The 27078-nt window shown below is 43.1% G+C and overlaps 1 protein-coding gene across 4 annotated transcripts in view; it reads left to right on the forward strand.

Moving 5' to 3' along the window:
- dnmbp (dynamin binding protein) overlaps positions 1 to 27078 on the forward strand; it is a 146101-nt gene that overhangs the window by 31393 nt on the left and 87630 nt on the right. For all 4 annotated transcript variants that reach the window (XM_045702005.1, XM_014157051.2, XM_014157049.2 and 1 more), the window contains one exon: positions 15467 to 17707. In XM_045702005.1, coding sequence (XP_045557961.1) covers positions 15467 to 17707 — 2241 coding nt within the window. The remainder of the gene's footprint in view (positions 1 to 15466; positions 17708 to 27078) is intronic.

A 27078-nucleotide genomic window follows, 5' to 3' on the forward strand; every position in this document is an offset into this window, starting at 1 on the left:
TCAGAAATAGCGATATAATATATGCCTTACCTTTGAAGATCTTCTGTTGGTACTCCAAAATGTCCCAGTTACATTACAAATGGTCCTTTTGTTCGATAAATTCCTTCTTTATATCCATAAAAACTCAGTTTAGCTGGCGCGCTTCAGTCAATAATCCACTCGGTTTCCTTAAATGCATACAAAATGAATCCCAAACGTTACCAATAAACTTATCCAAACAAGTCAATCAACGTTTATAATCAATCTTTAGGTACTCTAATATGCAAATAAACAAAATTTAAGACGGAGAATCGTTATTGTCTTTACCGGAGATAAACAAAAAGAATGTGCCCTCTCTGCCATGCGCTTGGAAACACTACAGCCAAAATGGGAGCCACTAGAAAAACTACAATTTCTCCCTAATTTTTACAAAAACCAGCCTGAAACTCTTTCTAAAGGCTGACATCTAGTGGAAGCCCTAGGAACTGCAATCGGGGACGATTTAGCCCTATTATAAAAGTGCCAGGCATTGAAATCAGTGGTATGCTAAATTAAAAAAAATTGTATGGTTTGTCCTCGGGGTTTCGCCTGCCATTTCAGTTCTGTTATACTCAGACATAACAGTTTTAGAAACTTTAGAGTGTTTTCTATCCAAATCTACCAATTAAATACATATCCTAGCTTCTGGGCCTGAGTAGAAGGCAGTTTACTTTGGGCACGCTTTTCATCCGGATGTCAAAATACCGCCCCCTATCCCAAAGAAGTTAATCCAGCCGCTGTATTAGATTTCAAAAAGGCTTTACGGCGAAAGTACACCATGCGATTTATCTGAGGACAGCGCCCCGCTTACAAAAGCATACAAACATTTTCAAGCCATTTTCAAGCCGAGTCATGAAAGTCAGAGATAGCGATAAAATGAATCGCTTACCTTTGATCTTCATCTGGTTGCAGTCCCAAGAGTCCCTGTTACACAATAAATGTTCGATGAAGTCCCTCTTTATTTCCCAATAACTCAGTTTTGTTGCCACGTTTTGTTCAGTAATCCACTGGCTCAATGGCAGTCACAACATGCAGACGAATACATCCTTATAGTACTGGTAAAGTTCGTCGAAACATGTCAGACAATGTTTATAATTAATCCTCAGGTTGTCTATTGTCTAAATCGATAATATTTTAACTGGACAATAGCGTATTCTAAAGAAAAAGAACGAAGTGTGCACAATCGGTCACATGCGCAAACCAGCTCTGCTTCATTCTACAGTCCACTTACGAAATGGACTCATTCTTCCTCATTTTTTTCAGAAAACAAGCCTGAAACAATGTCTAAAGACTGTTGACATCTAGTGGAAGCCATAGGAACTGCAATCTGGGTCCTAACCCATTACATACTGTATAGGCATTCCATTGAAAACTACATATCAAAAATATCCCACATCCTGGATGGATTTTCCTCAGGTTTTCACCTGCCATATCAGTTCTGTTATACTCACAGACATTATTTTAACAGTTTTGGAAACTTTAGAGTTTTCTATCTATTCTATTATATGCATATCCTAACTTCTGGGCCTGAGTAACAGGCGAAATCGAAATACTGCCCCCAAGCCATAACAAGTTAACTACTTCTGAGTCTGTAAACAAACTGAAAGGGTGCATCCTGCCACCTGGAGTGTGTTGTCTGAACAGGTATAAAGCCAAGGTTGGTGATTTACTGCCAGCTGAAGTTATGGAATGTTTGTTCAGGAGTATAATTCATTGGCTAATTTCTCCTGAGTCCTGATGATCTGGATATGATTGTTATCTTTCCTTAACCCTTAGTAAGTCCCACCCAGTTGACTACTTCTAAATGGTGAAAGTCCTCAAGCTACAGATGATGGTTCAATACCCGTGCCGGCCTCGACTGGGAGACCCATGAGATGACTGTAGGTTTTTGGTTTCTCTCCCTCTAAAAACAGAAATAAAATATTCTAAATAACAAACTGGATTTATTTACAAATTACTAACAATGTCCCACCCCATGTTCAAAAATTGCCTTTTTCTTGCTCGTTTTACATTATTTGAAAACAAAATAATCTCTTTTTTTTTTTAAACAAAGCTATTTATTATTATTAATTTAGAATTATATAAAAGCCCCGTGGATATTCTCACAGATATATTATTAACCCTGTTATTAGCAGGACAATATATATTGGTCATGGCTCCGGAGTGGCGCACAATGGGATTGCCTTGCAGTTCTCCAGCTGTATCCACTGAAACAGTGGTGGGCGCAAACGGTTCAATGCAAGGGGCATTGGGATGGGCCCGCAGAGCCGTGCACAGAAGATGGACCTAGCCCATGTGCTACCCGCCCCACTGGGTAGCACAGAGCAACAATTTTTAAGGGGCATTGCACTAATAATGGCGCTGACTGGGGAAACGTTCCCGTTGTTCTTAGTTCCAGTCTGCACGTTAAAACTAAAATAATGTAACTAATAACAGTGTGAAAAATGCCCCTTTCAGATATGAATTGGGATGGCAGATATTATTAAATATTAAAGCATTAGACCTCTCACTAAAGGCGTCACTCAAAAGTTATACTTAAATCCGAACTGGATTTAATGAAAAATGACATGAAAAGCACACATTTGTAAATCCCAAACTCTGAAAGGCAATTGGAAAGGTAGATACAAATTATTTGTGACATTGGGGTTACAATAAAGAATGTAAACAAGATGCTGTGCTTTTATTTACAGTAGTGATGGACAGCTGGTGGCATTTTGAAAACAGGTTTTCAAACACTTGTAGCCCGATTAGCAGGACAATAGACTCTTCATAGCCCAGCTACTGTAGGTGTGAACATCCCCCTTCCTGCAAAAAATGACATTGCGACCAAAGAGAACAGACGAAATGGACATTTGTTTTCATCAAGCCAGCTTCTTTCTATGGTGCTACCCGTTCCAGGGTTTGGACCGTAACCACAAGAGGACTTGAACATAAGCCGGAGCTCAGAGGATCACCAAAACTAAAGGTATTTGGTTTCGGTGCATTTTCTTAATATTTTTTTTTATATAGCCTTTCAATGTGTAAGCGTACTGTGTAATAAAATCGATAAATAAATAAATAAAAACATTTTTAAAATCTTGTGTAATAAAAACATGAATGCTTTTTTCCAGAGTATACAAACATGCCTACAACCATCTGTGGAGATCAGTGGACAAAGAGCTGGACAATGGGCCGCACCGAAAAAACGCATGGTTGTCAAGAAAGCGGTTAGTTTTGCTAGATTCTTAAAATGTGTACACAGCATTTGTGTGTTGGAGTCACTTTTTTAATTCTTAATTGATCTACCGTTTCTCTCATAGGCCACTGTAATCGATGGGGGCTCAGGGCAGTATTCTGCTCATCTGATGAAGGTGCACATGGATCAGATTCAAACTTTGAAGACCGAGATGGAGTCATTGAAGGCAGACCAACAGAAAGAGAAACATTATCTGAGGGCAGAGATATGGGCGATTAGCTGATGCATTGGTCCAGAGCCAGGCGGCATTGGCGGAGAAACGGGCGGAGAATGACGCGTTGAAGAGGGCGAGGAATGAGATGGAGTCACAATCCATGCCAGGCACACCTGTGAGCTCTGGAACTCCACCTCCAACAGGCGGAGTCAACATACCTGGCGGGTTCATCAAGTTGTGTGTTCACTCTGACATTTCCATTCCTCTTCTCACAACAGAACTTGACCAACTGCTCACCATGCACAGCAAGGGCTGTCCGGACCGTTATACTGTTCTGCTAAAGCCTAATAAACAAATGCAGGGGGCTTATATCTTCAAAATGCTTTATTATTCAAATGTAAAAGCATATACTGTTCTGTATTTCTTCATCAGCATCTTTATGCTTTTGTTAATAAAAATAATGATAAATACTTTCAAAATGCCGATGTTTATTTAGTTATAGATCCATAATGAATTACTAAGGGAATAAATATCACTGAATTACAGAAATATTGGAACAAAATTGTCTAATGAAGGTAAACATTGTTGCTTACTGGAAAATACTTGTTGTACAGCGCCATTATGGCTATTAGCAGGGCTATATTCTGGCCTTTATGGGCGGTGCACAATTGGCCCAGCGTTTCTCTCCCTCTAAAAACAGAAATAAATGTTTTGGCCTTTACAAATATATTATTCTGGCCTTTATTCAGATTACATTTGTTCTCCTTCATTAAAAAAAAATAATAATAACCTCAAAAATATCGTTATATATTATCAAGTTGATGACAGTCATATAGCCGGCACCTACATAAAGCTGAGTGACTCACGGCTTTGGATCAAAATAAATAAGTACCAACATTTTGTCTGATAGTTAGTCTTTTAATAAAGAACTGTTTTGGTTATCCTGACCAGGACACCATGTACAGTATTTTAATAGTCCATTATGGGCTATTAGCAGGACAATATACTTTTACCAACACCTCTCTGTATTTTGATACTTTGTGGATGGGGGCTCCCGCAGTGCAAAACGCGTTGCTACAGATGCAGGTTCGATACCCGTGCCGGCCGCCACCGGGAGACCCATGAGGTGGCTTTTGGTTTTAATTTAGACTCTATGAAATTATTGGCAGAGAGTCATGTCATATATTTTTTGATATTCTGTAGGCCTTACGTAGGCGACATGAGTCTCACTGGTGTTGAGTAATGTGCTGTTAAAAGTGGTGTAGGTCTTATTGATTTAAAGAGCATATTGAAGATAGACACAATGGGATTTGAAGCAAAACCCTACAACCATTTTAGCAGTTTCGTGCTGCTCTGAGACAAGCATGGGGACTGGTCTTGATCAATCAATGAGATTTTTATTTTTACTTAATCTCCGTTTGGGTATTGGCTAGACTACAATTAGGGTGTAGAAATGTTATGCTCTTAGTGTAACCTTTTATTTAACTAGGCAAGTTCGTTAAGAACAAATTATTAGTTACAAGGACAGCCTACTGAACCCCAGCCTCCCATGTGCCCGCATGACACAGGGATTATTTTAGCTAAATTGCCCAGTACTGTAGCCTAGTCCCGACCATCACGTTGTACAGCGCCATATTTTTCGTTCCATCCTAATGGAAATCCAGAGGGTTTATAATATTAATCAAATTAATTAAGCAACATTTCTTAATCAGTCCCATATACTATGTTTGTACAAAAAAAGGTTTTACATTCTCTAGTACAGCCACTATTGAAGGCTATCAACTGCTTCCCAAAGATGCCCTCTGGTGGTCAAACTAGCACTAACTAGCATTAATGGTACCAGTGGTTGGCACTTAACGTGCCATAGAATTCTGCGGCACCATGCATGCTGTGCCGCAGTACACTGCAACTTTTAAAGGACGAACCACTGTATAGAGGTCCTGGATGGCAGGGAGCTCAGCCTTAGTGATGTTCTGGGCCATACGCACTATCCTCTGTAGCGCCTTGCGGTCCGATGCCAAGCGGTAATGCAGCCAGTCAATATGCTCTCAATGGTTCAGCTGTTGAACTTTTTGGGGATTTGAGGTGCCATGCCAAATCTTTTCAGCCTCCTGAGGGGAAAGAGGCTGGCCAAATAATAATCACAGTGGTTTTAGAGGGTGCAACTGGTCAGCACCTCAGTTGGCTTTTCATAGCTAAGCATTGAGGTCGAGACAGCAGGTGCGGTAGAGCGAGTGAGGGTTAGAGAGAGGGTTGAAAAAGCAGGTCCAGGATTGAGTAGCACGTCTGGTGAATAGCTCAAGGTTCCATAGCCGCAGGCAGAACAGCAGAAACTGGATCAGCAGCACGACAAGGTTGCACATTCTGTGAACAGGAAGAACCTACTCAAGTCGAGTATAGTGAAAAAAGCCTGGCAAGACATGATGCGCCCATGGGAGAGCACTAGCATGCCAGCGACTTAGGGTCAAAGGTAGAGAATCCCAGTGGAGGGGGGAAGCCTGCCAGGCAGACCGCAAGGGTGGTTTGTCACTCCAGTGCCTTGCCATTCAACTTCGCACCACGGAGCCAGACTACACTCAATCATAAGACCTACTGAAGTGATATGTTTGCAGTAAAGAGTTAAATGATGAAACTGAGTCTCTCTCACATGGATCGGCAGTCCATTCCATAAAAATGTAGCTCTATAGGAGAACCTTGCTTCAAGCCCTGTTGAACCCCAGTATGTTGATTTCTTCATCTCTAAATTTGTGCCAGCTTTGCCAGCCTTTTTAGGAGATACCAGGGATGTGCTTAAGATAATCAATAACTATAGATGCGACACCAAAAGCATCTTGGTAACACTTGACGTTCAGTCTCTCTATATGACACAGGCCAACGAGTGCTCTCTTGCTATCTCAACACTAGACCAGAGGGTGTCTTACCTCTGTCTAACTTTATTCGGTCTCTCATTGAAAAAGCCCTCACATCAAATTACTTCCATTATGCGGGCAGTTTCTGCCAATGGGTTTGGGGTACTGTGATGGGAGCTGCATTCACTCCTAACTATGCAAATGTATTAAAGGGACACTGGAGGAGACCTTAATTTATGATGTCCAGGAAAAACCCATATTTCCAGAATGTTGCCCTTAGGAAAAGATACATAGATGACAACCTACTGGTATGGAATTGTACTGATGCTCTCCTCTGAGTTAATTTGTTATGTTCATTTATCTGACCCAATATCAAATTCACAGTAGACAGAAGTCGGGGAAAAAATAGATTTCTCGGATCTTACAGTCCAAAAAAATAACGAATTAGAGTGTACTATCTTCCGCAAGGCGCAGAGTAGGAATAGACTTTTCCGTGCAAACAGTAACCACCTGGTACACCGTAAGCGGAACATACTGGTGGGTCAATTCCGAAGACTCTGACCTAACTGCAGTACCGACATAGATATATACTGATGGGTCAATTCCGAAGACTCTGACCTAACTGCAGTACCGACATAGATTTCGAGTGCAAAGCTAATGATATGCCATCCAGGTTCCCGCCACGCAGGTATGATAAGAATGTCATCAGTCTACTCGCTGGCACTAATAGAAACCAGGACCAAACGTTTTTCCAGTACAGCCCATGTGCCGGTCGCGTCAAATCTGTCGTGTTGAAACACTGGAACATCCTCAAAAGTGATCCAAATCTATGAGAGTTCACAACACTGCCCCATTGCCTTTGTTTTCAAACATGTGCGCAATCTAGCCGATTCCATTATGCACACAATGCAACTACCCAAGAAGTGACACATGGCTCGCAGGCCTGCCCAATGGTAATTACAAGTATGGCCACTGTGATCAATTGTGACAATACAACCAATACTAAAAAAAAATGTAACCAGAGAACAGGTAAAGAATACAAAATCCAAAGCTTCATTAATTGTAGCACCACAAATGTCATATACTTGGACAAATCACACAGGACATTGTGATGGCGCCGGAGGAGATAGCTACCATTTTACGGGCTCCTAACCAATTGTGCTATTTTGTGTGTGTTCGCATTATTTGTAACTTATTTTGTACATAATGTTTCTGACACTGTGTCTTATGACTGAAAAGAGCTTCTGGATGTCAGGACAGCGATTACTCACCTCGTACTGGACAAAGATTTTTTTCTTTAACGAGTTGGACATGGATAACATACAGCTGGCTGGGTTTTTGGTCCATCGGCAAGGTTGTTTTTGTGGACTGTAAGAATGAGGCGACAGGTAGCCTAGTGGTTAGAGCGATGGGCCAATAACCGAAAGGTTGCTGGATCGAATCCCCAAGCTGACAAGGTAAAAACCCACTGTTCCCCGAGCTATACAGTAATGTATAGCAACCCCAGGTGTAAAATAGTAAATAACGGATACTTCTCAGTTTTGAATTGCCAAGAGGAGTTAAACAAGGGTGTCCGCTGTCACCATATCTATTCGTTATGGCCATCGAAATGCTAGCTATTAAAATCAGATCAAATAACAACATTAGAGGATTAGAAATCCAAGACTTAAAAACAAAGGTGCCATGTATGCTGATGACTTGCTTTATATCAAGTCCGCAAGCTAGATCTCTGCATTGTCTCATTGAAGATCTAGATAGGTTTTAGTCCAGAGTCCAGAAAAGCTCATTATGATAACTCAATATTACATATTGGATCTTTAAAAAAGACAACTTTTACATTACCTGGGGCAGCAGGTAGCCTAGTGGTTAGAGAGTTGGGCCAGGAACCGAAAGGTTGCTGGATCGAATCCCCAAGCTGACAAGGTAAAAATCTGATGTTCTGCCCCTGAACAAGGCAGTTAACCCACAGTTCCCCAGTAGGCCATCATTGTAAATAAGAATTTGTTCTTAACCTGTTATGGATAGGGGGCAGTATTTTCACGGCCGGATAAAAAACGTACCCGATTTAATCTGTTTATTACTCCTCCCCAGAAACTAGAATATGCATAGAATTGTTTGATTTGGATAGAAAACACCCTAACGTTTCTAAAATGGTTTGAATGGTGTCTGTGAGTATAACAGAACTCATATGGCAGGCCAAAACCTGAGAAGATTCCAAACAGGAAGTGCCCTCTCTGACCATTTCTTGGCCTTCTTTATTCTCTTTATTGAAAACAGAGGATCTCTGCTGTAACGTGACACTTTCTAAGGCTCCCATAGGCTCTCAGAAGGCGCCAGAACGTTGAATGATGACTTTGCAGTCCATGGCTGAAAAACAGTAGCGCATTTGGATAGTGGTCGATCTGAGAACAATGAGACGGGCGCGCGCGTGCACGTGAAGAGTCCATTTTACATTTTCAGTCTTTGAACGAAAACAACGACTGCCGGTCAGAATATTATCGCTATTTTACGAGAAAAATCGCATAAAAATGTATTTTAAACAGCGTTTGACATGCTTCGAAGTACGGTAATGGAATATTTTGACATTTTTTGTCACGATATGCGCGGGCGCGTTACCCTTCGGATAGTGTCTTGAACGCACGAACAAAATGCCGCTATTTGGATATAACTATGGATTATTTGGAACCAAACCAACATTTGTTGTTGAAGTAGAAGTCCTGGGAGTGCATTCTGACGAAGAACAGCAAAGGTAATCCAATTTTTCTTATAGTAAATCTGAGTTTGTTGAGTACCAAACTTGGTGGTTGTCAAAATAGCTAGCCTGTGATGGCCGGGCTATCTACTGAGAATATTGCAAAATGTGCTTTCACCGAAAAGCTATTTTAAAATCTGACACGGCGATTGCATAAAGGAGTTCTGTATCTATAATTCTTAAAATAATTTATGTTTTTTGTGAACGTTTATCGTGAGTAATTTAGTAAATTCACCGGAAGTGTTCGGTGGGAATGCTAGTTCTGAACGTCACATGCTAATGTAAAAAGCTGGTTTTTGATATAAATATGAACTTGATTGAACAAAACATGCATGTATTGTATAACATAATGTCCTAGGTGTGTCATCTGATGAAGATCATCAAAGGTTAGTGCTGCATTTAGCTGTGGTTTTGGTTTTTGTGACATTATATGCTAGCTTGAAAAATGGGTGTCTGATTATTTCTGGCTTGGTACTCTCCTGACATAATCTAATGTTTTGCTTTCGTTGTAAAGCCTTTTTGAAATCGGACAGTGTGGTTAGAAAAAGGAGAGTCTTGTCTTTAAAATGGTGTAAAATAGTCATATGTTTGAAAAACTGAAGTTTTCGGATTTTCGAGGAGTTTGTATTTCGCGCCACGCCCTATCATTGGATATTGGAGCGGTGTTCCGCTAGCGGAACATCTAGATGTAAGAAGTTAACTGACTTGCCTTAAATAAAGGTTAAATAAAAATAAAAAATGACCCTGCAGTTTACCTAATAAAATGGGCTGATGGTGAAGTAGACATACTTGGTATTCATATCACTAAATTTATGAGCTCTCCACAATGAATTTCAATAGAAAACTTGTAGAAATAGACATATCTCAGTTTACTCACTTATGTCACTGCCTATTCCTGATGATTCGTTGTGAGCAAAAAATATTTTGCTTTATCTTGGACGCTAAACCAGACAAGGCATATAATGAATATGAATTGGGGGGGTTGAGATTATTACATATAAAAGCACTAAACCTCTCTGAAAGTTTTACTTGAACCCTAAATGGTTCTCAGATAGATTACTAACAAAAGCTCATCCATTGTTTAAAAATTTCCTTTTTGCCTTTGTGCGGATTGCCATTTCTCATTTTTGATTAATTAAAAATAAAACCTTTTTCAAAGTATCTCTCTTTTTCAAACAAGCATTGCAGAGCTGGCTTCAATGTCATCCCCCTGAAAAGATAGGACAAATATTATGGCAACTCAAATGTTCTGGTTGATAAAATACCTGTAGTTATGGAAAAGATGTTTGAAAAGGGTATTTTGTTTTTAAATGTAAATTGGAATGGTAGAGTTATGTTTTTCATTTGGAAGGTCTGCTCAATCCAAGATTACAACCAATTTATTACAGCATTACCACAAAAATGGAGGAGGCAGGTGATAGGGAACTTGTCTGTCTGCCCAATATACACTGCTCCAAAAAATAAAGGGAACACTAAAATAACACATCCTAGATCTGAATGAATGAAATAATCTTATTAAATACTTTTTTCTTTACATAGTTGAATGTGCTGACAACAAAATCACAAAAAGAATCAATGGAAATCCAATTTATCAACCCATGGAGGTCTGGATTTGGAGTCACACTCAAAATTAAAGTGGAAAACCACAATACAGGATGATCCAACTTTGATGTAATGTCCTTAAAACAAGTCAAAATGAGGCTCAGTATTGTGTGTGGCCTCCACGTGCCTGTATGACCTCCCTACAATGCCTGGGCATGCTCCTGATGAGGTGGCAGATGGTCTCCTTAGGGATCTCCTCCCAGACCTGGACTAAAGCATCAGCCAACTCCTGGACAGTTTGTGGTGCAACGTGGTCGTTGGTGGATGGAGCGAGACATGATGTCCCAGATGTGCTCAATTGGATTCAGGTCTGGGGAACGGGCGGGCCAGTCCATAGCATCAATGCCTTCCTCTTGCAGGAACTGCTGACACACTCCAGCCACATGAGGTCTAGCATTGTCTTGCATTAGGAGGAACCCAGGGCCAACCGCACCAGCATATGGTCTCACAAGGGGTCTGAGGATCTCATCTCGGTACCTAATGGCAGTCAGGCTACCTCTGGCGAGCATATGGAGGGCTGTGCGACCCCCCCCCCAAAGAAATGCAACCCCACACCATGACTGACCCACCGCCAAACCGGTCATGCTGGAGGATGTTGCAGGCAGCAGAACGTTCTCCACGGCATCTCCAGACTCTGTCACATCTGTCACTTGCTCAGTGTGAATCTCCTTTCATCTGTGAAGAGCACAGGGCGCCAGTGGCGAATTTGCCAATCTTGGTGTTCTCTGGCAAATGCCAAACGTCCTGCACGGTGTTGGGCTGTAAGCACAACCCCCACCTGTGGACGTCGGGCCCTCATACCACCCTCATGGAGTCTGTTTCTTACCGTTTGAGCAGACACATGCACATTTGTGGCCTGCTGGAGGTCATTTTGCAGGGCTCTGGCAGTGCTCCTCCTGCTCCTCCTTGCACAAAGGTGTAGGTAGCGGTCCTGCTGCTTGGTTGTTGCCCTCCTACGGCCTCCTCCACGTCTCCTGATGTACTGGCCTGTCTCCTGGTAGCGCCTCCATGCTCTGGACACTATGCTGACAGACACAGCAAACCTTCTTGCCACAGCTCGAATTGATGTGCCATCCTGGATGAGCTGGACTACCTGAGCCACTTGTGTGGGTTGTAGACTCCGTCTCATGCTAGCACTAGAGTGAAAGCACCGCCAGCATTCAAAAGTGACCAAAACATCAGCCAGGAAGCATAGGAACTGAGAAGTGGTCTGTGGTCACCACCTGCAGAACCACTCCTTTATTGGGGGTGTCTTGCTAATTGCCTATAATTTCCACCTGTTGTCTATTCCATTTCCACAACAGCATGTGAAATTTATTGTCATTCAGTGTTGCTTCCTAAGTGGACAGTTTGATTTCACAGAAGTGTGATTGACTTGGAGTTACATTGTGTTGTTTAAGTGTTCCCTTTATGTTTTTGAGCAGTGTATAAAGGATCAAAACTGGTGGAGGAATAAAAATTAGCATAAATAAGAAAGTACACCAGTTTAATTTGAGGACCAGGATGTTGACAGATGTGCCATACAGATGGCAAAGTAGTTGGGAAGAGATTTTTGATTCCATGGTACAGGGTGTATGAGTTGATATGTGACTCACCACCTGGATTTGTTTTTATGTAGCAACATTTGAAATTGTGTTTTTCCATTGGATAAAAGTAGAGACTCGGAGCTACAAAATGTTATATCATACATTTTTGAGGAACAATGGGAAAGTAATTATGCTTTGAAAGTTGATAAACTTGTATCCTCACTTTTGAGAAAATGGCCTTTGAATGTTTTGGTATCAAGTGAAGTTGTCTACACCCATTCAGCAATGTTCACACTCTCTTAAGCTTTAGCCCCACCCATCTCGTTTCACTCTCAGAGCATTCAGAGCGCACACTTGACACTCTAGCCGATGATAAGTTTACCTCTGGATAACATGAATACAGCCTAACCAGCTCTGCTGGCAACAATTTCATTACGCTTTTTTGCCGACGTTTACTGACACCGGCCATATTCAACAGGTGTTTTACACTTTAGCTTAAGACATGTAGATCGCTAGGTAAACAATGTGTAAGATCGCACATGTCACGTTAGCTAACGAGCCAGCCAGCTAATGTTAGCAAGTTAAACAACAATGAACATAGTGCCCAGCATGAATCTACTGCGAGCTAACCAACCATTTTCAATGTTAGCTAGCTAACATTAGGCTCTAACTAGCAAAGCAAATGTTTCTGGGATACGAATAATGTCATACACGTAATGTTAGCTTGGGAGCCAGCCGGCTAACATTAGCTAGCTAGCTAAAAGTTCACTTTAGCTTGAAATGAAACCACTTTCTGTCAATTGGAAATGTGTAATATCTGAAAATGTAGCTAGCTAGACTATCTTACCCGTATACATCATGATGGATGCCAAGGTTGCCCTTAGTTTGAAGATGTAATCTGGCGACAGGTGTTTTCTCCATCTCCTTAGCTATCGTACTCGAGTTCCACAGATTTCAAAACTCGGTCCTCCAGAAAGTGGAGAGCAAAACGTATGCAGTTTTACTACTACACTATAAAAAAAAAATTAAAGCCGCTTTAGACAGGATTACCTAGACATACTGACCAGCTCAAATAGACAGAAATATGGCAGATAGGGCTGGGCAATATGGCCAAAATATAACATCACGGCATTTGTAAAGAAAATTGGACGGTATGACGGTAGTTGACGGTATGTTGAGTTTTTGAATAATAAAAGTTCTACATTTGCTCTATGAGTAGTGAGTGATCCTAGAGTGCAACACATACATTCTAAGGGATTTCATTGAGTCTTTCTCCATTTTGATTGTTTTATACTGTTCATTTCAACTTCAACAAAAACAGATTTCAGCCCTTTAATAATTTCAGCATTTCCTGCACTCAATTGCAGTGGTGGAAAAAGTACCCAATTGTCATACTTGAGTAAAATGAAGTAAAAGTGAGTCACCCAGTAAAATACTACTTGAGTAAAAGTCGAAAAGTATTTGGTTTTAAATATACTTAAGTATCAAATGTAATTGATAAAATGTACTTAAGTATCAAAAGTATACATTTCAAATTCCTTATATTAAGCAAACCATTTTCTAGTTTATTTTATTTACGGATAGCCAGGGGCACACTCCAACACTCAGACTTAATTTACAAACAAAGCATTTGTGTTTAGTGAGTTTTACAGATCAGAGGCAGTAGATGACTAGGGATGTTCTCTTGACAAGTGCTTGAATTTGACCATTTTCCTGTCCTGCTAAGCGTTCTGCTAAGTATTTTTAGTTGTCAGGGAGTTGTATGGAGTAAAAAGTACAGTATTTTCTTTAGGAATGTAGTGAAGTAAAAGTTGTCAAAAATAAAAATAGTCAACTACAGATACCAAAAAACACCTTAAGTAGTACTTAAAATAATTTTTACTTAAGTACTTTATACCACTGCTCAATTGAGAATTTTCACACTGCCACGTAGAGCTACACGATATGGGCAAATAATCTAGGACTTATTTTTAACCAAATGTTGCAATTGCGATTTGACTTGCGAATTAAAGCAAAACTGTTGGAATCATGGAAATATAATGACTAGTCTAATTCTTTAGTTAGAATATAATAGTGGGCACTTTGAATACAATGTTGTTTGAGATGACAGTGAATGAAAATGCCAGGGAGGAGTTATTGTGACAGGGTAGGAACTAAGTGTTCATACGTATTTCCTGGGACCCTATAAGCTTTGGCTGCATTGCATGTTTTCTCTTAGCTACTTCATGTAGCTAACATATTCTTGCTTTGCATATTCCTCTTTGATTTAGAAGATACTGTTGCACAAACAACAGGCTGATTTAGGTCTACACCATCACTGGTACTATCAGGCTGTATTAGCTAGCTATGTTTCCTCTTACTCAGTACATTTATTAGCTAGCTAGCTATTAGCATTAGCGGCTAACAATTAGCGTCTCACAAGATTTAGGGCAACTTGCTAAGAAAAGACAAACTAGCTGTTTGCTGATGTAAGAAACACAAACTAATAGTGTCTTTATAGAATGCTAGTATATTTATATTAAGCAAAGTGAAAACAGCATTGTTGTCATCAACGTTGTTGCATGTGCTGCATTGACCATGCAGACTGATTTCAAGTGTCTCATGGTTGAGGAACATCAAATGCGCTCCTTGAGTGACGGGGCGTGGCTAGGTCTATGTGGAAAGTGGCACGGAGAGAAGGAGCGGAGAGAGATGCCTCAAGTAGCAAAGTAAACTATAAAAATTGACATTACACATGGCGTATCACATTTAACAAACCAAACATTCAAATACCGGTGTAGAAGGTAAAGTAAAAACCCAAACCGGTCCCTGCATCAATACCGGTATATCATAAAATACGGTATACCGCCCAGCCCTAATGGCAGACCAATCCAAACTCATCTCTCGGGCATTTCCAGCACACTCATTATCTCTGCCAATCATGGCAAGCGGGAAGGTTGCCTCTTTTTCTGTGGCTAAACCAACTAGGCTTGTAATTTAACCGTTTTATTCATATTTACAGATGGCATACAAGTTTCTTATTAAGGCACATGAGAGTTCACATGTTCAAGAAGGCATTTCTTCCCAAAAAAAGTTTACGTTCAAATGTCTCCTGTGAAGTAGTGACTCGCGATATACGCCTAGTTTCCTGAAACGGGTCACAAATGAGGCCCAGAGTCAAGTTACATTTCTACCACCTGCTGTGACAGAATTCTCAAGCCATACAATATCTCATCTGACTTCTGCTCTTCTTGCTCTTCCTCATTCTTCCCTCTCTTTATTTCTTAATACCTTCATCTTCTTCCTCTCATATCTTTTCTTTTGCTCTCCCCTCCCTCTCTCTCTTGTTAGGTGACGTGGTGGCAGCCGAGAGCAGCGTGGACCCAGGGACAGCCTGGCAGAGGGGGCGTAATGCCTGGGGTGCTCGTGGCCTCTTCCCTGTGTCCTGCGTGAAAGAGCTCCACCTGTCAGGCCGCTCCAGGCAGCTGTCGGAGCGCAGCGCTCAGGCCCAGGCTTCCGAGCTCCCCCCATATGCCTTCGGCCAGGCCAGGGCACTCATGGGCCTCCATGCACAGCTCCATGAGGAGTTAGACTTCTGCAAGGGGGACCTTATCACCATCATCGGCCTACCCGAGCCTGGCTGGTTCCAGGGAGAGCTGGTCGGACGCAGGGGGGTGTTTCCTGAGGGATTCGTGGAGCTTCTGGGGCCCCTGAGGTCCCCACATGATAAAGAGGTTGACCCCATGAACTACAAGACTGATCCTTTGACCTATGAGCCCTACAGTAGTGGGAAAGGGATTGAGGAGGTGTTTTCCAGGGAGGTTGAAGAAGAAGAGGAGGAGGATGGTGTATATGGGGTAGCACTGCACGACTTTCGGGCCATGGAGCCAGGAGAGTTGGAATTCGACGTGGGGGACCGTATCCGGGTGGTGAACACCCTGGAGGACGGTTGGCTGTCGGGCGAGCTGAGAGGGCGATGTGGGGTCTTTCCTCATCGCTTTGTCAAGATTGAGGATTATGGGCAAAACATGAGGGAAGACATGGAAGCTGTAAAAAGGGAAGGGGTAGAGGAGTATAGCAGCTACACCTTGGACTGCAGCTCTGGTCAACAGGACCATAGCGAGACGAAGTATGGTTCTGAGTGGAGACCCCAAGAGGACCACACTGTGTGGGACCTGGATTACTTTGATAGGGCGGAAGAAAGGATGTGGCAGGGGGACTCTGTCAGCGAGCGTCTTTCCCAGGAGACTGCAGGGGAGCAGACCCAGGACAGGGGAGAGAGAAGAGATGGGGCTAAAGCGCAACCTCACAGGCCTACAGCCCCCCATGGGCCCCAGAGACCCAGCTCTGTCCCTCAGGCAAGGCCCAGGCTTCTCCCTCGACCTAGTGTGCCAACTCTGGGCCACAGGCATCACATCAGCCCTAATGCCACCAATAATGGTAGTAGGACTAGCCACCCTGATACGACCCTACCACCACTACTCAACAGAGCCTTTAGCCTAGCTACACCTAGCACCCAGTCTGCCTGGTCCAAAGGTAATGGCCACTACCTCGGAGCACTAGAGGGCGCCACCAGCAATGGCAAAGGTCCTAGTCTGGGCAAGGAATTGTTAAGTCTAGTGGTGGAGGGCCACAGGCTGAAAAAGCTGACCCGCCACTCCAGCGTCAACGATGCCGACTTGCTACTTGGTTGCCGTGGTGAGCGCAGGGTGCTGTCCCAGCGGAAAGGACAATGCTCCAATGGTCTCCTGCCCGCTTCCCTCACTTTGGATTCCCTGGCAACATCAGCCGGTGACCTGGAGACCAAGTTATCCCAGCAGCTCTTGCAATTTGAGAGGAGCCTGCCGGGGCACGGAGGGGTTGATGTTGTCGGGGCTGCTGCTGGGGATGTTGTCGGGTCTGCTGCCGAGGACAATGGAAGCCGACAATCCAACATCTCCCGTCACTTTTCCATAATGGACTTCAGTAGCGAGAGCGACATCATGCGAGGCTCCTCCCACTCCCAACTGACCCTCCTCCAACCCTCTTCCTCATCGTCCTCCCTGGAGAGGTGCAAAACCCTTCGCCCCCCTCCCCCTCGTCCAAGAATCCTCCAACCCCCAGTTCGAGCTCCCTACAAACCGGCACGCCCTGCGCCTCGCCCACCTTGTCCCCGGCAAACATCCCCTCCCCTTAACAACCTCCAGCCCTTTGGACCCCTCTTCTACACCCGCGAGGAGGGGGAGGGGTATGTGTCAGAGACTGAGAGCAGAGAAGAATCTGAACCTGCCTTCGGTGACCTGGCTCTGGAGCAAGAGAAGGAGATGGAGCAGCACCTTGAGATGGACAGGGATATCAAGATTGAGAGGCAAAGAGAGATGCAGCAAAAGGAGGAGTACAGGCTGCTGCTGCGGCTGCAGGAGATAGAGAAGGACATGGAGGCGTACGCCCACACAGCCTCAGAGCTGAGGGCCATGCTGGAGGAGGAAGAGGAGGAGGATGAGGATGAGGATGAGACGTCCTGTCTGCAGACCCTGGAGAACCTGGAATTCTGCACTTACACCCTGTCAACTCTGGCCCTGGAACAGCAGCATCTACAGCAGCAGCTACAAGGTAAATGGCTTCACTTATTCCACAACAAGTTCACAAGAGGTCCACAAAAGGCTTTTTCAGAAACAACCCTATAAGCCCTATCCTTTAGGCACTCTTGTAGATCTGAAAGGAATATATATTGTTTAAGCAATATGGCAAAATTCCACTTACTCTATCAGAGGGCAAAGGTGAAGCTACTACCATATTCTCTACACCCATCCAAATCTTTCAGATCTGAACAACGGCAGCAGCTACTAGGACAGAGAGAGATTCATATAACAGGCACTGAATATGGAACGGCAACAGATTAGGGAGCCAATGTTGAATTTAAATGATTGGGTTTCAAACTCGGATCGTCTGCTCAATTTAATGCTTTTCTGCTTCGCTAAAGGCTAGGTATGCTGCATGCAATCAATTCATATTAGTGCCAAAATTGACCTCTGAACACTGACCCAGGAAAGCAGCTGTTATAAAGTATGGGTTATGTTTACAATTGGGGAGATTGATGCCAGAGTTGGCTCATAAAACCAGTTAGCAACCTGGCCCTTAGACCAAAACCTGATGTTGTCACCAAGTGTCACATTTTAAATTCATTCCAGAATTGGCTTGGTCTCCCAAATCCCTGTCAGCACCCCTGGGATAGGTGCTGTGTAAGGTAAGGTCAAAGGGTCCCCTCTAACACTGGCCAAACAAATCCCTGGTTAGCAGTAGAGAAAAGAGACTTGTTCTGCACCCACTGTAGTTTCTTTTAGGTTGGCTGCTGCATCTTCAGTCCAATCGCTAATCTCACAGAGAGACAAACACACCGAGGCTAATCTCAATGTGGTAACCACATCTTATTTGAATAACTGGGCTATCTATATCTCCACAATCATCGCAGGCCACAAATGGGGATGTACATACATTTGCATAATGTTTAAATGACTGTTAACCTCTCTAGGGTATGTGGGACGAAATTGTCCCACCTACTCAACAGCCAGTGGAATCCCGTGGCGCGATATTCAAATACCTTAGAAATGCTATTACTTCAATTTCTCAAACATATGACTATTTTACACCATTTTAAAGACAAGACTCTCATTAATCTAACCACACTGTCCGATTTCAAAAAGGCTTTACAACGAAAGCAAAACATTAGATTATGTCAGCAGAGTACCCAGCCAGAAATAATCAGACACCCATTTTTCAAGCTAGCATATAATGTCACATAAACCCAAACCACAGCTAAATGCAGCACTAACCTTTGATGATCTTCATCAGATGACAACCCTAGGACATTATGTTATACAATACATGCATGTTTTGTTCAATCAAGTTCATATTTATATCAAAAACCAGCTTTTTAAATTAGCATGTGACGTTCAGAACTAGCATATCCACCGCAAACTTCCGGTGAATTTACTAAATTACTCACGATAAACGTTCACAAAAAACATAACAATTATTTTAAGAATTATAGATACAGAACTCCTTTATGCAATCACTATGTCCGATTTTAAAATAGCTTTTCAGCAAAAGCACATTTTGCAATATTCTGAGTAGATAGCTCGCCATCACGGGCTAGCTATTTTGACACCCACCAAGTTTGGCCCTCACCAAACTCCGATTTACTATAAGAAAAATTGGATTACCTTTGCTGTACTTCGTCAGAATGCACTCCCAGGACTTCTACTTCAATAACAAATGTTGGTTTGGTTCAAAATAATCCATAGTTATGTTCAAATATCCTCTGTTTTGTTAGTGCGTTCAAGACACTATCCGAAGGGTGACGAAGGGTTACGCGCCTGACGCGTTTCGTGACCAAAAAAATCTAAATATTCCATTACCGTACTTCGAAGCATGTCAACCGCTGTTTAAAATCAATTTTTATGCGATTTTTCTCGTAAAAAAGCGATAATATTCCGCCCGGGAAACCCTGTTTTCGTTCAAAGACGAAAAAATAAAAACATGGTGTCGGCTCGTGCACGCGCCCCCAGTCTCATTGTTCTCTGATCGACCACTATCCAAATGCGCTACTGTTTTTCAGCCTGGGCCTGCAAAGTCATCATTCCCCGTTCTGCCGCCTTCTGAGAGCCTATGGGAGCCGTAGGAAGTGTCACGTTACAGCAGAGATCCTCAGTTTTCAATAAAGAGAGTGTAGAAGGCCAAGAAATGGTCAGAGAGGGCACTTCCTGTAAGGAATCTTCTCAGGTTTTTGCCTGCCATATGAGTTCTGTTATACTCACAGACACCATTCAAACAGTTTTAGAAACTTTAGGGTGTTTTCTATCCAAATCAAACAATTTTATGCATATTCTAGTTTCTCGGCAGTAGTAATAACCAGATTAAATCGGGTATGTTTTTTATCCGGCCGTGCAAATACTGCCCTCTACCCTAGAGAGGTTAAAGTGTGTGTTTGTAGGAAAAGGAAGGGGATACCTAGCAAGTTGCAAACTGAATGCATTCAACCGAAATGTGTCTTCCACATTTAACCCAACCCCTCTGAACCCTTGAGCACATAACACATTCTGGCTCCTAGCCACCCAATTAAAGGAATCATGTAACAATTAACTCATTAGGAATTTGGGGCACCACATAATACGTTTTTTAATGAGTTAAAATCTCCCGAATTAAACTCTAGAAGATATATAAGTTATATATTGATAACAGTCAATTATTAAATCATTACCTCATATCAATTCTCATTCTGAATACTCGTAACCTTTTTGGATCTGCACAAACCCCAGCCTTGAGCATTATTCAGTACTACACAAATTGGTTTAATTATTTATTTACTAGCGAACTAAATAATAACACAGAATACACATACACACTTACATGAGACAAAGGTCCCTAGTGGACTGACAAGATATGACAGCTTATTACACAGAGATGGAGAAGGGGGTGGGGAAAATAGAGAGAGAAACTGACATTTATCGTGGATACATTCTAGGACTGTCCTCACATTAATCATATGCCTTACACACGAACCGCCACCCATTTGGAATAAGAAAATAGTTAATGTATTTGCGTGTTGAATGCATTTAGTTCGTTGTTTATCTCGGTCGGAACCAAGCCCTCTCAGAAAGTTGTTTCCTGTGGGCCACTTGTACATGCTCTGATTGTCCACCAGAGGTCACAAGGTCCTTCTTCTTAGTTGTCTGGTTTCCAATGGGCTGCTTCCGAAGAACAGCTACTTAGCTGTACCAGTGATTGTCTGAGAGGGGAGTTTTCTTCTCCTCTTCCTCGGGTACATAGTCAAAGTTCCAAACCACTTTACATGTGCACCTGCAGACTGGCGGTGTCCTGGTCTGGTAAGTTTGTTTTCTTCACCTCGTGTTGAGTTTCAGAGTCTCTAATTATTTCAACGTGTGGACCACAGTCTCATGTCTTTCTGGTCTAATGGTTGATTATTCAGGGTTCAGCTCCCGACCACTTTACATGCCACCAGTAACTCGGCAATGTACTGGTCTGATATGTTAATTCTTAGCCAATTCTTTTTTAACCCCACACATGTATGTATGTATGTATGTATGTATGTATGTATGTATGTATGTATGTATGTATGTATGTATGTATGTATGTATGTATGTATGTATGTAGTGTGTGAATGAAAACCTGAGTTTAAATGTTTTTGGCTAAGGTGTATGTAAACTTCTGACTTGAACTATGTGTATATATGTGTGTGTGTGTGTATATATATATATATATATATATATATACACATATATATATATATATATATATATATATATATATATATATATACATACATACATACATACATACACACACACACACACACACACACACACACACACACACACACACACACACACACACACACACACACACACACACACACACACACACACACACACACACACGTGTACGTGTGTATATGTGTGTGTGTTGGCCAGCATCCCGGAGTTGCCTCTTCACTGTTGACGTTGAGACTGGTGTTTTGCGGGTACTATTTAATGAAGCTGCCTGTTGAGGACTTGTGAGGCGTTTGTTTCTCAAACTAGATGTACTTGTCCTCTTGCTTAGTTGTGCACCGAGGCCTCCCACTCCTCTTTCTATTCTGGTTAGAGTCAGTTTGCGCTGTTCTGTGAAGGGAGTAGTACACAGCGTAGTACGAGATCTTCAGTTTCTTGCCAATTTCTTGCATGGAATAACCTTAATTTATCATAACAAGAATAGACTGATGAGTTTCAGAAGAAAGTGCTTTGTTTCTGGCCATTTTGAGCCTGTAATTGAACCCACAGCTGATGCTCCAGATACTCAACTAGTCTAAAGAAGGCCAGTTTTATTGCTTCTTTAATCAGGACAACAGTTTTAGCTGTGTAAATATATTTGCAAAAAGTTTTTCTAATGATCAATTAGCCTTTTAAAATAAACACAGGAGTGATGGTTGCTGAAAATGGGCCTATGTAGATATTCCATTCAAAATCAGCCGTTTCCAGCTACAATAGTCATTTAAAACATTAACAATGTCTACACTGTATTTCTGATCATTTTGATGTTCTTTTAATGGACAAAAAATTGCTTTTATTTAAAAAACAAGGACGTTCTAAGTGACCCCAAACTTTTGAATGTGTGTATATGTATGTATGTGTATATAGTCATATATATATACTGCTCAAAAAAATTAAGGGAACACTTAAACAACACAATGTAACTCCAAGTCAATCACACTTCTGTGAAATCAAACTGTCCACTTAGGAAGCAACACTGATTGACAATAAATTTCACATGCTGTTGTGCAAATGGAATAGACAACAGGTGGAAATTATAGGCAATTAGCAAGACACCCCCAATAAAGGACTGGTTCTGCGGTGGTGACCACAGACCACTTCTCAGTTCCTATGCTTCCTGGCTGATGTTTTGGTCACTTTTGAATGCTGGCGGTGCTTTCACTCTAGTGGTAGCATGAGACGGAGTCCACAACCCACACAAGTGGCTCAGGTAGTGCAGCTCATCCAGGATGGCACATCAATGCGAGCTGTGGCAAGAAGTTTTGCTATGTCTGTCAGCGTAGTGTCCAGAGCAAGGAGGCGCTACCAGGAGACAGGCCAGTACATCAGGAGACGTGGAGGAGGCCGTAGGAGGGCAACAACCCAGCAGCAGGACCACTACCTCCGCGTTTGTGCAAGGAGGAGCAGGAGGAGCACTGCCAGAGCCCTGCAAAATGACCTCCAGCAGGCCACAAATGTGCATGTGTCTGCTCAAACGGTCAGAAACAGACTCCATGAGGGTGGTATGAGGGCCCAACGTCCACAGGTGGGGGTTGTGCTTACAGCCCAACACCGTGCAGGACGTTTGGCATTTGCCAGAGAACACCAAGATTGGCAAATTCGCCACTGGCGCCCTGTGCTCTTCACAGATGAAAGCAGGTTCACACTGAGCACATGTGACAGACGTGACAGAGTCTGGAGACGCCGTGGAGAACGTTCTGCTGCCTGCAACATCTTCCAGCATGACCGGTTTGGCGGTGGATCAGTCATGGTGTGGGGTGGCATTTCTTTGGGGGGCCGCACAGCCCTTTATGTGCTCGCCAGAGGTAGCCTGACTGCCATTAGGTACCGAGATGAGATCCTCAGACCCCTTGTGAGACCGTATGCTGGTGCGGTTGGCCCTGGGTTCCTCCTAATGCAAGACAATGCTAGACCTCATGTGGCTGGAGTGTGTCAGCAGTTCCTGCAAGAGGAAGGCATTGATGCTATGGACTGGCCCTCCCGTTCCCCAGACCTGAATCCAATTGAGCACATCTGGGACATCATGTCTCGCTCCATCCACCAACACCACGTTGCACCACAGACTGTCCAGGAGTTGGCGGATGCTTTAGTCCAGGTCTGGGAGGTGATCCCTCAGGAGACCATCCGCCACCTCATCAGGAGCATGCCCAGGCGTTGTAGGAAGGTCATACAGGCACGTGGAGGCCACACACACTACTGAGCCTCATTTTGACTTGTTTTAAGGACATTACATCAAAGTTGGATCAGCCTGTAGTGTGGCTTTCCACTTTAATTTTGAGTGTGACTCCAAATCCAGACCTCCATCGGTTGAGAAATTGGATTTCCATTGATTATTTTTGTGTGATTTTGTTGTCAGCACATTCAACTATGTAAAGAAAAAAGTATTTAATAAGATTATTTAATTCATTCAGATCTAGGATGTGTTATTTTAGTGTTCCCTTTATTTTTTTGAGCAGTGTATATATATATATATATATATACACACACACACACACACTTAAAAATATTTTTTAATATACCTTTATTTTTCCCTGCAAACTCTACCACCCCTCCCCCAATTGGCATAAACTAATAAACAGTAACACTTAGGCTTCTACTTCCAGCTTATACGTACTATACACATTTTACAAACACAATCTATTTTACAATAGTTATATTTTGTTTGTTTTTAGTCCTTGCCATCCAGTTTGATTTCTATTTGCAATATATTTGTAACTGCTGTTTCACAAATGTTCTGAACCTATATACATTTTACAGACCCATATATTTTACATTTGTTATCTTGTTATTAGTCCCACCCTTAAGCTCCATTCAACCCCTCCCATCTATTTCTTAACACCATCCATATTGGATTTATATTTGCCATATATTTTTCATCTGTGCCATGATGCTTCACAAAAGGTTGACTTTTGACATTATCTTGTTTTTTGGGGATTGCTGAAAATGTATCAGAATTATTTATTTATGCCAACTACATAGCTCTGATTTTAAACCAGTTACTAATTCCCCCCGTGATAAGGAAGTAAAATAAAAATGTAGTGCCTCAGGCTGAGGCCAGTTCCATTTAGTTTTCATTTGGGGTACTTTCAACTGGGATTACTGTAGTATGGCAAATATTTCTGAGCAGACAAGATGCAACCAACCAGCTTTTTGATACGATTTTTATCAATTACATTTACATTACATTACATTTAAGTCATTTAGCAGATGCTCTTATCCAGAGCGACTTAAAAATGGTGCATTCACCTTATGATATCCAGTGGAACAACCACTTTACAATAGTGCATCTAAATCTTTTAAGGGGGGGGGTTAGAAGGATTACTTTATCCTAGCCTAGGTATTCCTTAAAGAGGTGGGGTTTCAGGTGTCTCCGGAAGGTGGTGATTGACTCCGCTGTCCTGGCGTCGTGAGGGAGCTTGTTCCACCATTGGGGTGCCAGAGCAGCGAACAGTTTTGACTGGGCTGAGCGGGAACTGTGCTTCCTCAGAGGTAGGGGGGCCAGCAGGCCAGTGGTGGATGAACGCAGTGCCCTTGTTTGGGTGTAGGGCCTGATCAGAGCCTGAAGGTATGGAGGTGCCGTTCCCTTCACAGCTCCGTAGGCAATCACCATGGTCTTGTAGCGGATGCGAGCTTCAACTGGAAGCCAGTGGAGAGAGCGGAGGAGCGGGGTGACGTGAGAGAACTTGGGAAGGTTGAACACCAGACGGGCTGCGGCGTTCTGGATGAGTTGTAGGGGTTTAATGGCACAGGCAGGGAGCCCAGCCAACAGCGAGTTGCAGTAATCCAGACGGGAGATGACAAGTGCCTGGATTAGGACCTGCGCCGCTTCCTGTGTGAGGCAGGGTCGTACTCTGCGAATGTTGTAGAGCATGAACCTACAGGATCGGGTCACCGCCTTGATGTTAGTGGAGAACGACAGGGTGTTGTCCAGGATCACGCCAAGGTTCTTAGCACTCTGGGAGGAGGACACAAGGGAGTTGTCAACCGTGATGGCGAGATCATGGAACGGGCAGTCCTTCCCCGGGAGGAAGAGCAGCTCCGTCTTGCCGAGGTTCAGCTTGAGCTGGTGATCCGTCATCCACACTGATATGTCTGACAGACATGCAGAGATGCGATTCGCCGCCTGGTTATCAGAAGCGGGAAAGGAGAAGATTAATTGTGTGTCGTCTGCATAGCAATGATAGGAGAGACCATGTGAGGATATGACAGAGCCAAGTGACTTGGTGTATAGCGAGAATAGGAGAGGGCCTAGAACAGAGCCCTGGGGGACACCAGTGGTGAGAGCGCATGGTGCGGAGACAGATTCTCGCCACGCCACCTGGTAGGAGCGACCTGTCAGGTAGGACGCAATCCAAGCGTGGGCCGCGCCGGAGATGCCCAACTCGGAGAGGGTGGAGAGGAGGATCTGATGGTTCACAGTATCAAAGGCAGCAGATAGGTCTAGAAGGATGAGAGCAGAGGAGAGAGAGTTAGCTTTAGCAGTGCGGAGAGCCTCCGTGACACAGAGAAGAGCAGTCTCAGTTGAATGCCCAGTCTTGAAACCTGACTGATTAGGATCAAGAAGGTCATTCTGAGAGAGATAGCAGGAGAGCTGGCCAAGGACGGCACGTTCAAGAGTTTTGGAGAGAAAAGAAAGAAGGGATACTGGTCTGTAGTTGTTGACATCGGAGGGATCGAGTGTAGGTTTTTTCAGAAGGGGTGCAACTCTCGCTCTCTTGAAGACGGAAGGGACGTAGCCAGCGGTCAAGGATGAGTTGATGAGCGAGGTGAGGAAGGGGAGAAGGTCTCCGGAAATGGTCTGGAGAAGAGAGGAGGGGATAGGGTCAAGTGGGCAGGTTGTTGGGCGGCCGGCCGTCACAAGACGCGAGATTTCATCTGGAGAGAGAGGGGAGAAAGAGGTCAAAGCACAGGGTAGGGCAGTGTGAGCAGGACCAGCGGTGTCGTTTGACTTAGCAAACGAGGATCGGATATCGTCAACCTTCTTTTCAAAATGGTTGACGAAGTCATCCGCAGAGAGGGGGGGAGGGGGAGGAGGATTCAGGAGGGAGGAGAAGGTAGCAAAGAGCTTCCTAGGGTTAGAGGCAGATGCTTGGAATTTAGAGTGGTAGAAAGTGGCTTTAGCAGCAGAGACAGAAGAGGAGAATGTAGAGAGGAGTGAGTGAAAGGATGCCAGGTCCGCAGGGAGGCGAGTTTTCCTCCATTTCCGCTCGGCTGCCCGGAGCCTTGTTCTGTGAGCTCGTAGTGAGTCGTCGAGCCACGGAGCAGGAGGGGAAGATCAAGAGTATAAAGTTGTTTTTGTTGGGACAGTTCAATCCAAAGTCAAAGTTCAGGTCTACCTCAAAAGTGATCATGAGATTTCAACCTTTATTCACCCACTCAAAAAGACAGACAGAAGTTTGTTGAATTCCCAATGTGTTATCACTATGCTTTCAAACATCTAAAAGCACAACCAAATTCCAATGGAGGACTTAATTCTTCCTGCTGCCGCTGATATGACTGAGACAGTGCTGGGGAAAAGGCCAACAAAAACTATACAGACAATGCCTTCATCAAACAACGCGGTTTCACGACGCATCAGTGACATGGCAGGAGATGTTTTGAAACAATTACTACTTCGCATACAAGCCAATGAATTCTATGCGTTAGAGCTGCATG

Source organism: Salmo salar, chromosome ssa19 (genome assembly GCF_905237065.1).
Source record: "Salmo salar chromosome ssa19, Ssal_v3.1, whole genome shotgun sequence".
Taxonomy (NCBI): domain Eukaryota; kingdom Metazoa; phylum Chordata; class Actinopteri; order Salmoniformes; family Salmonidae; genus Salmo; species Salmo salar.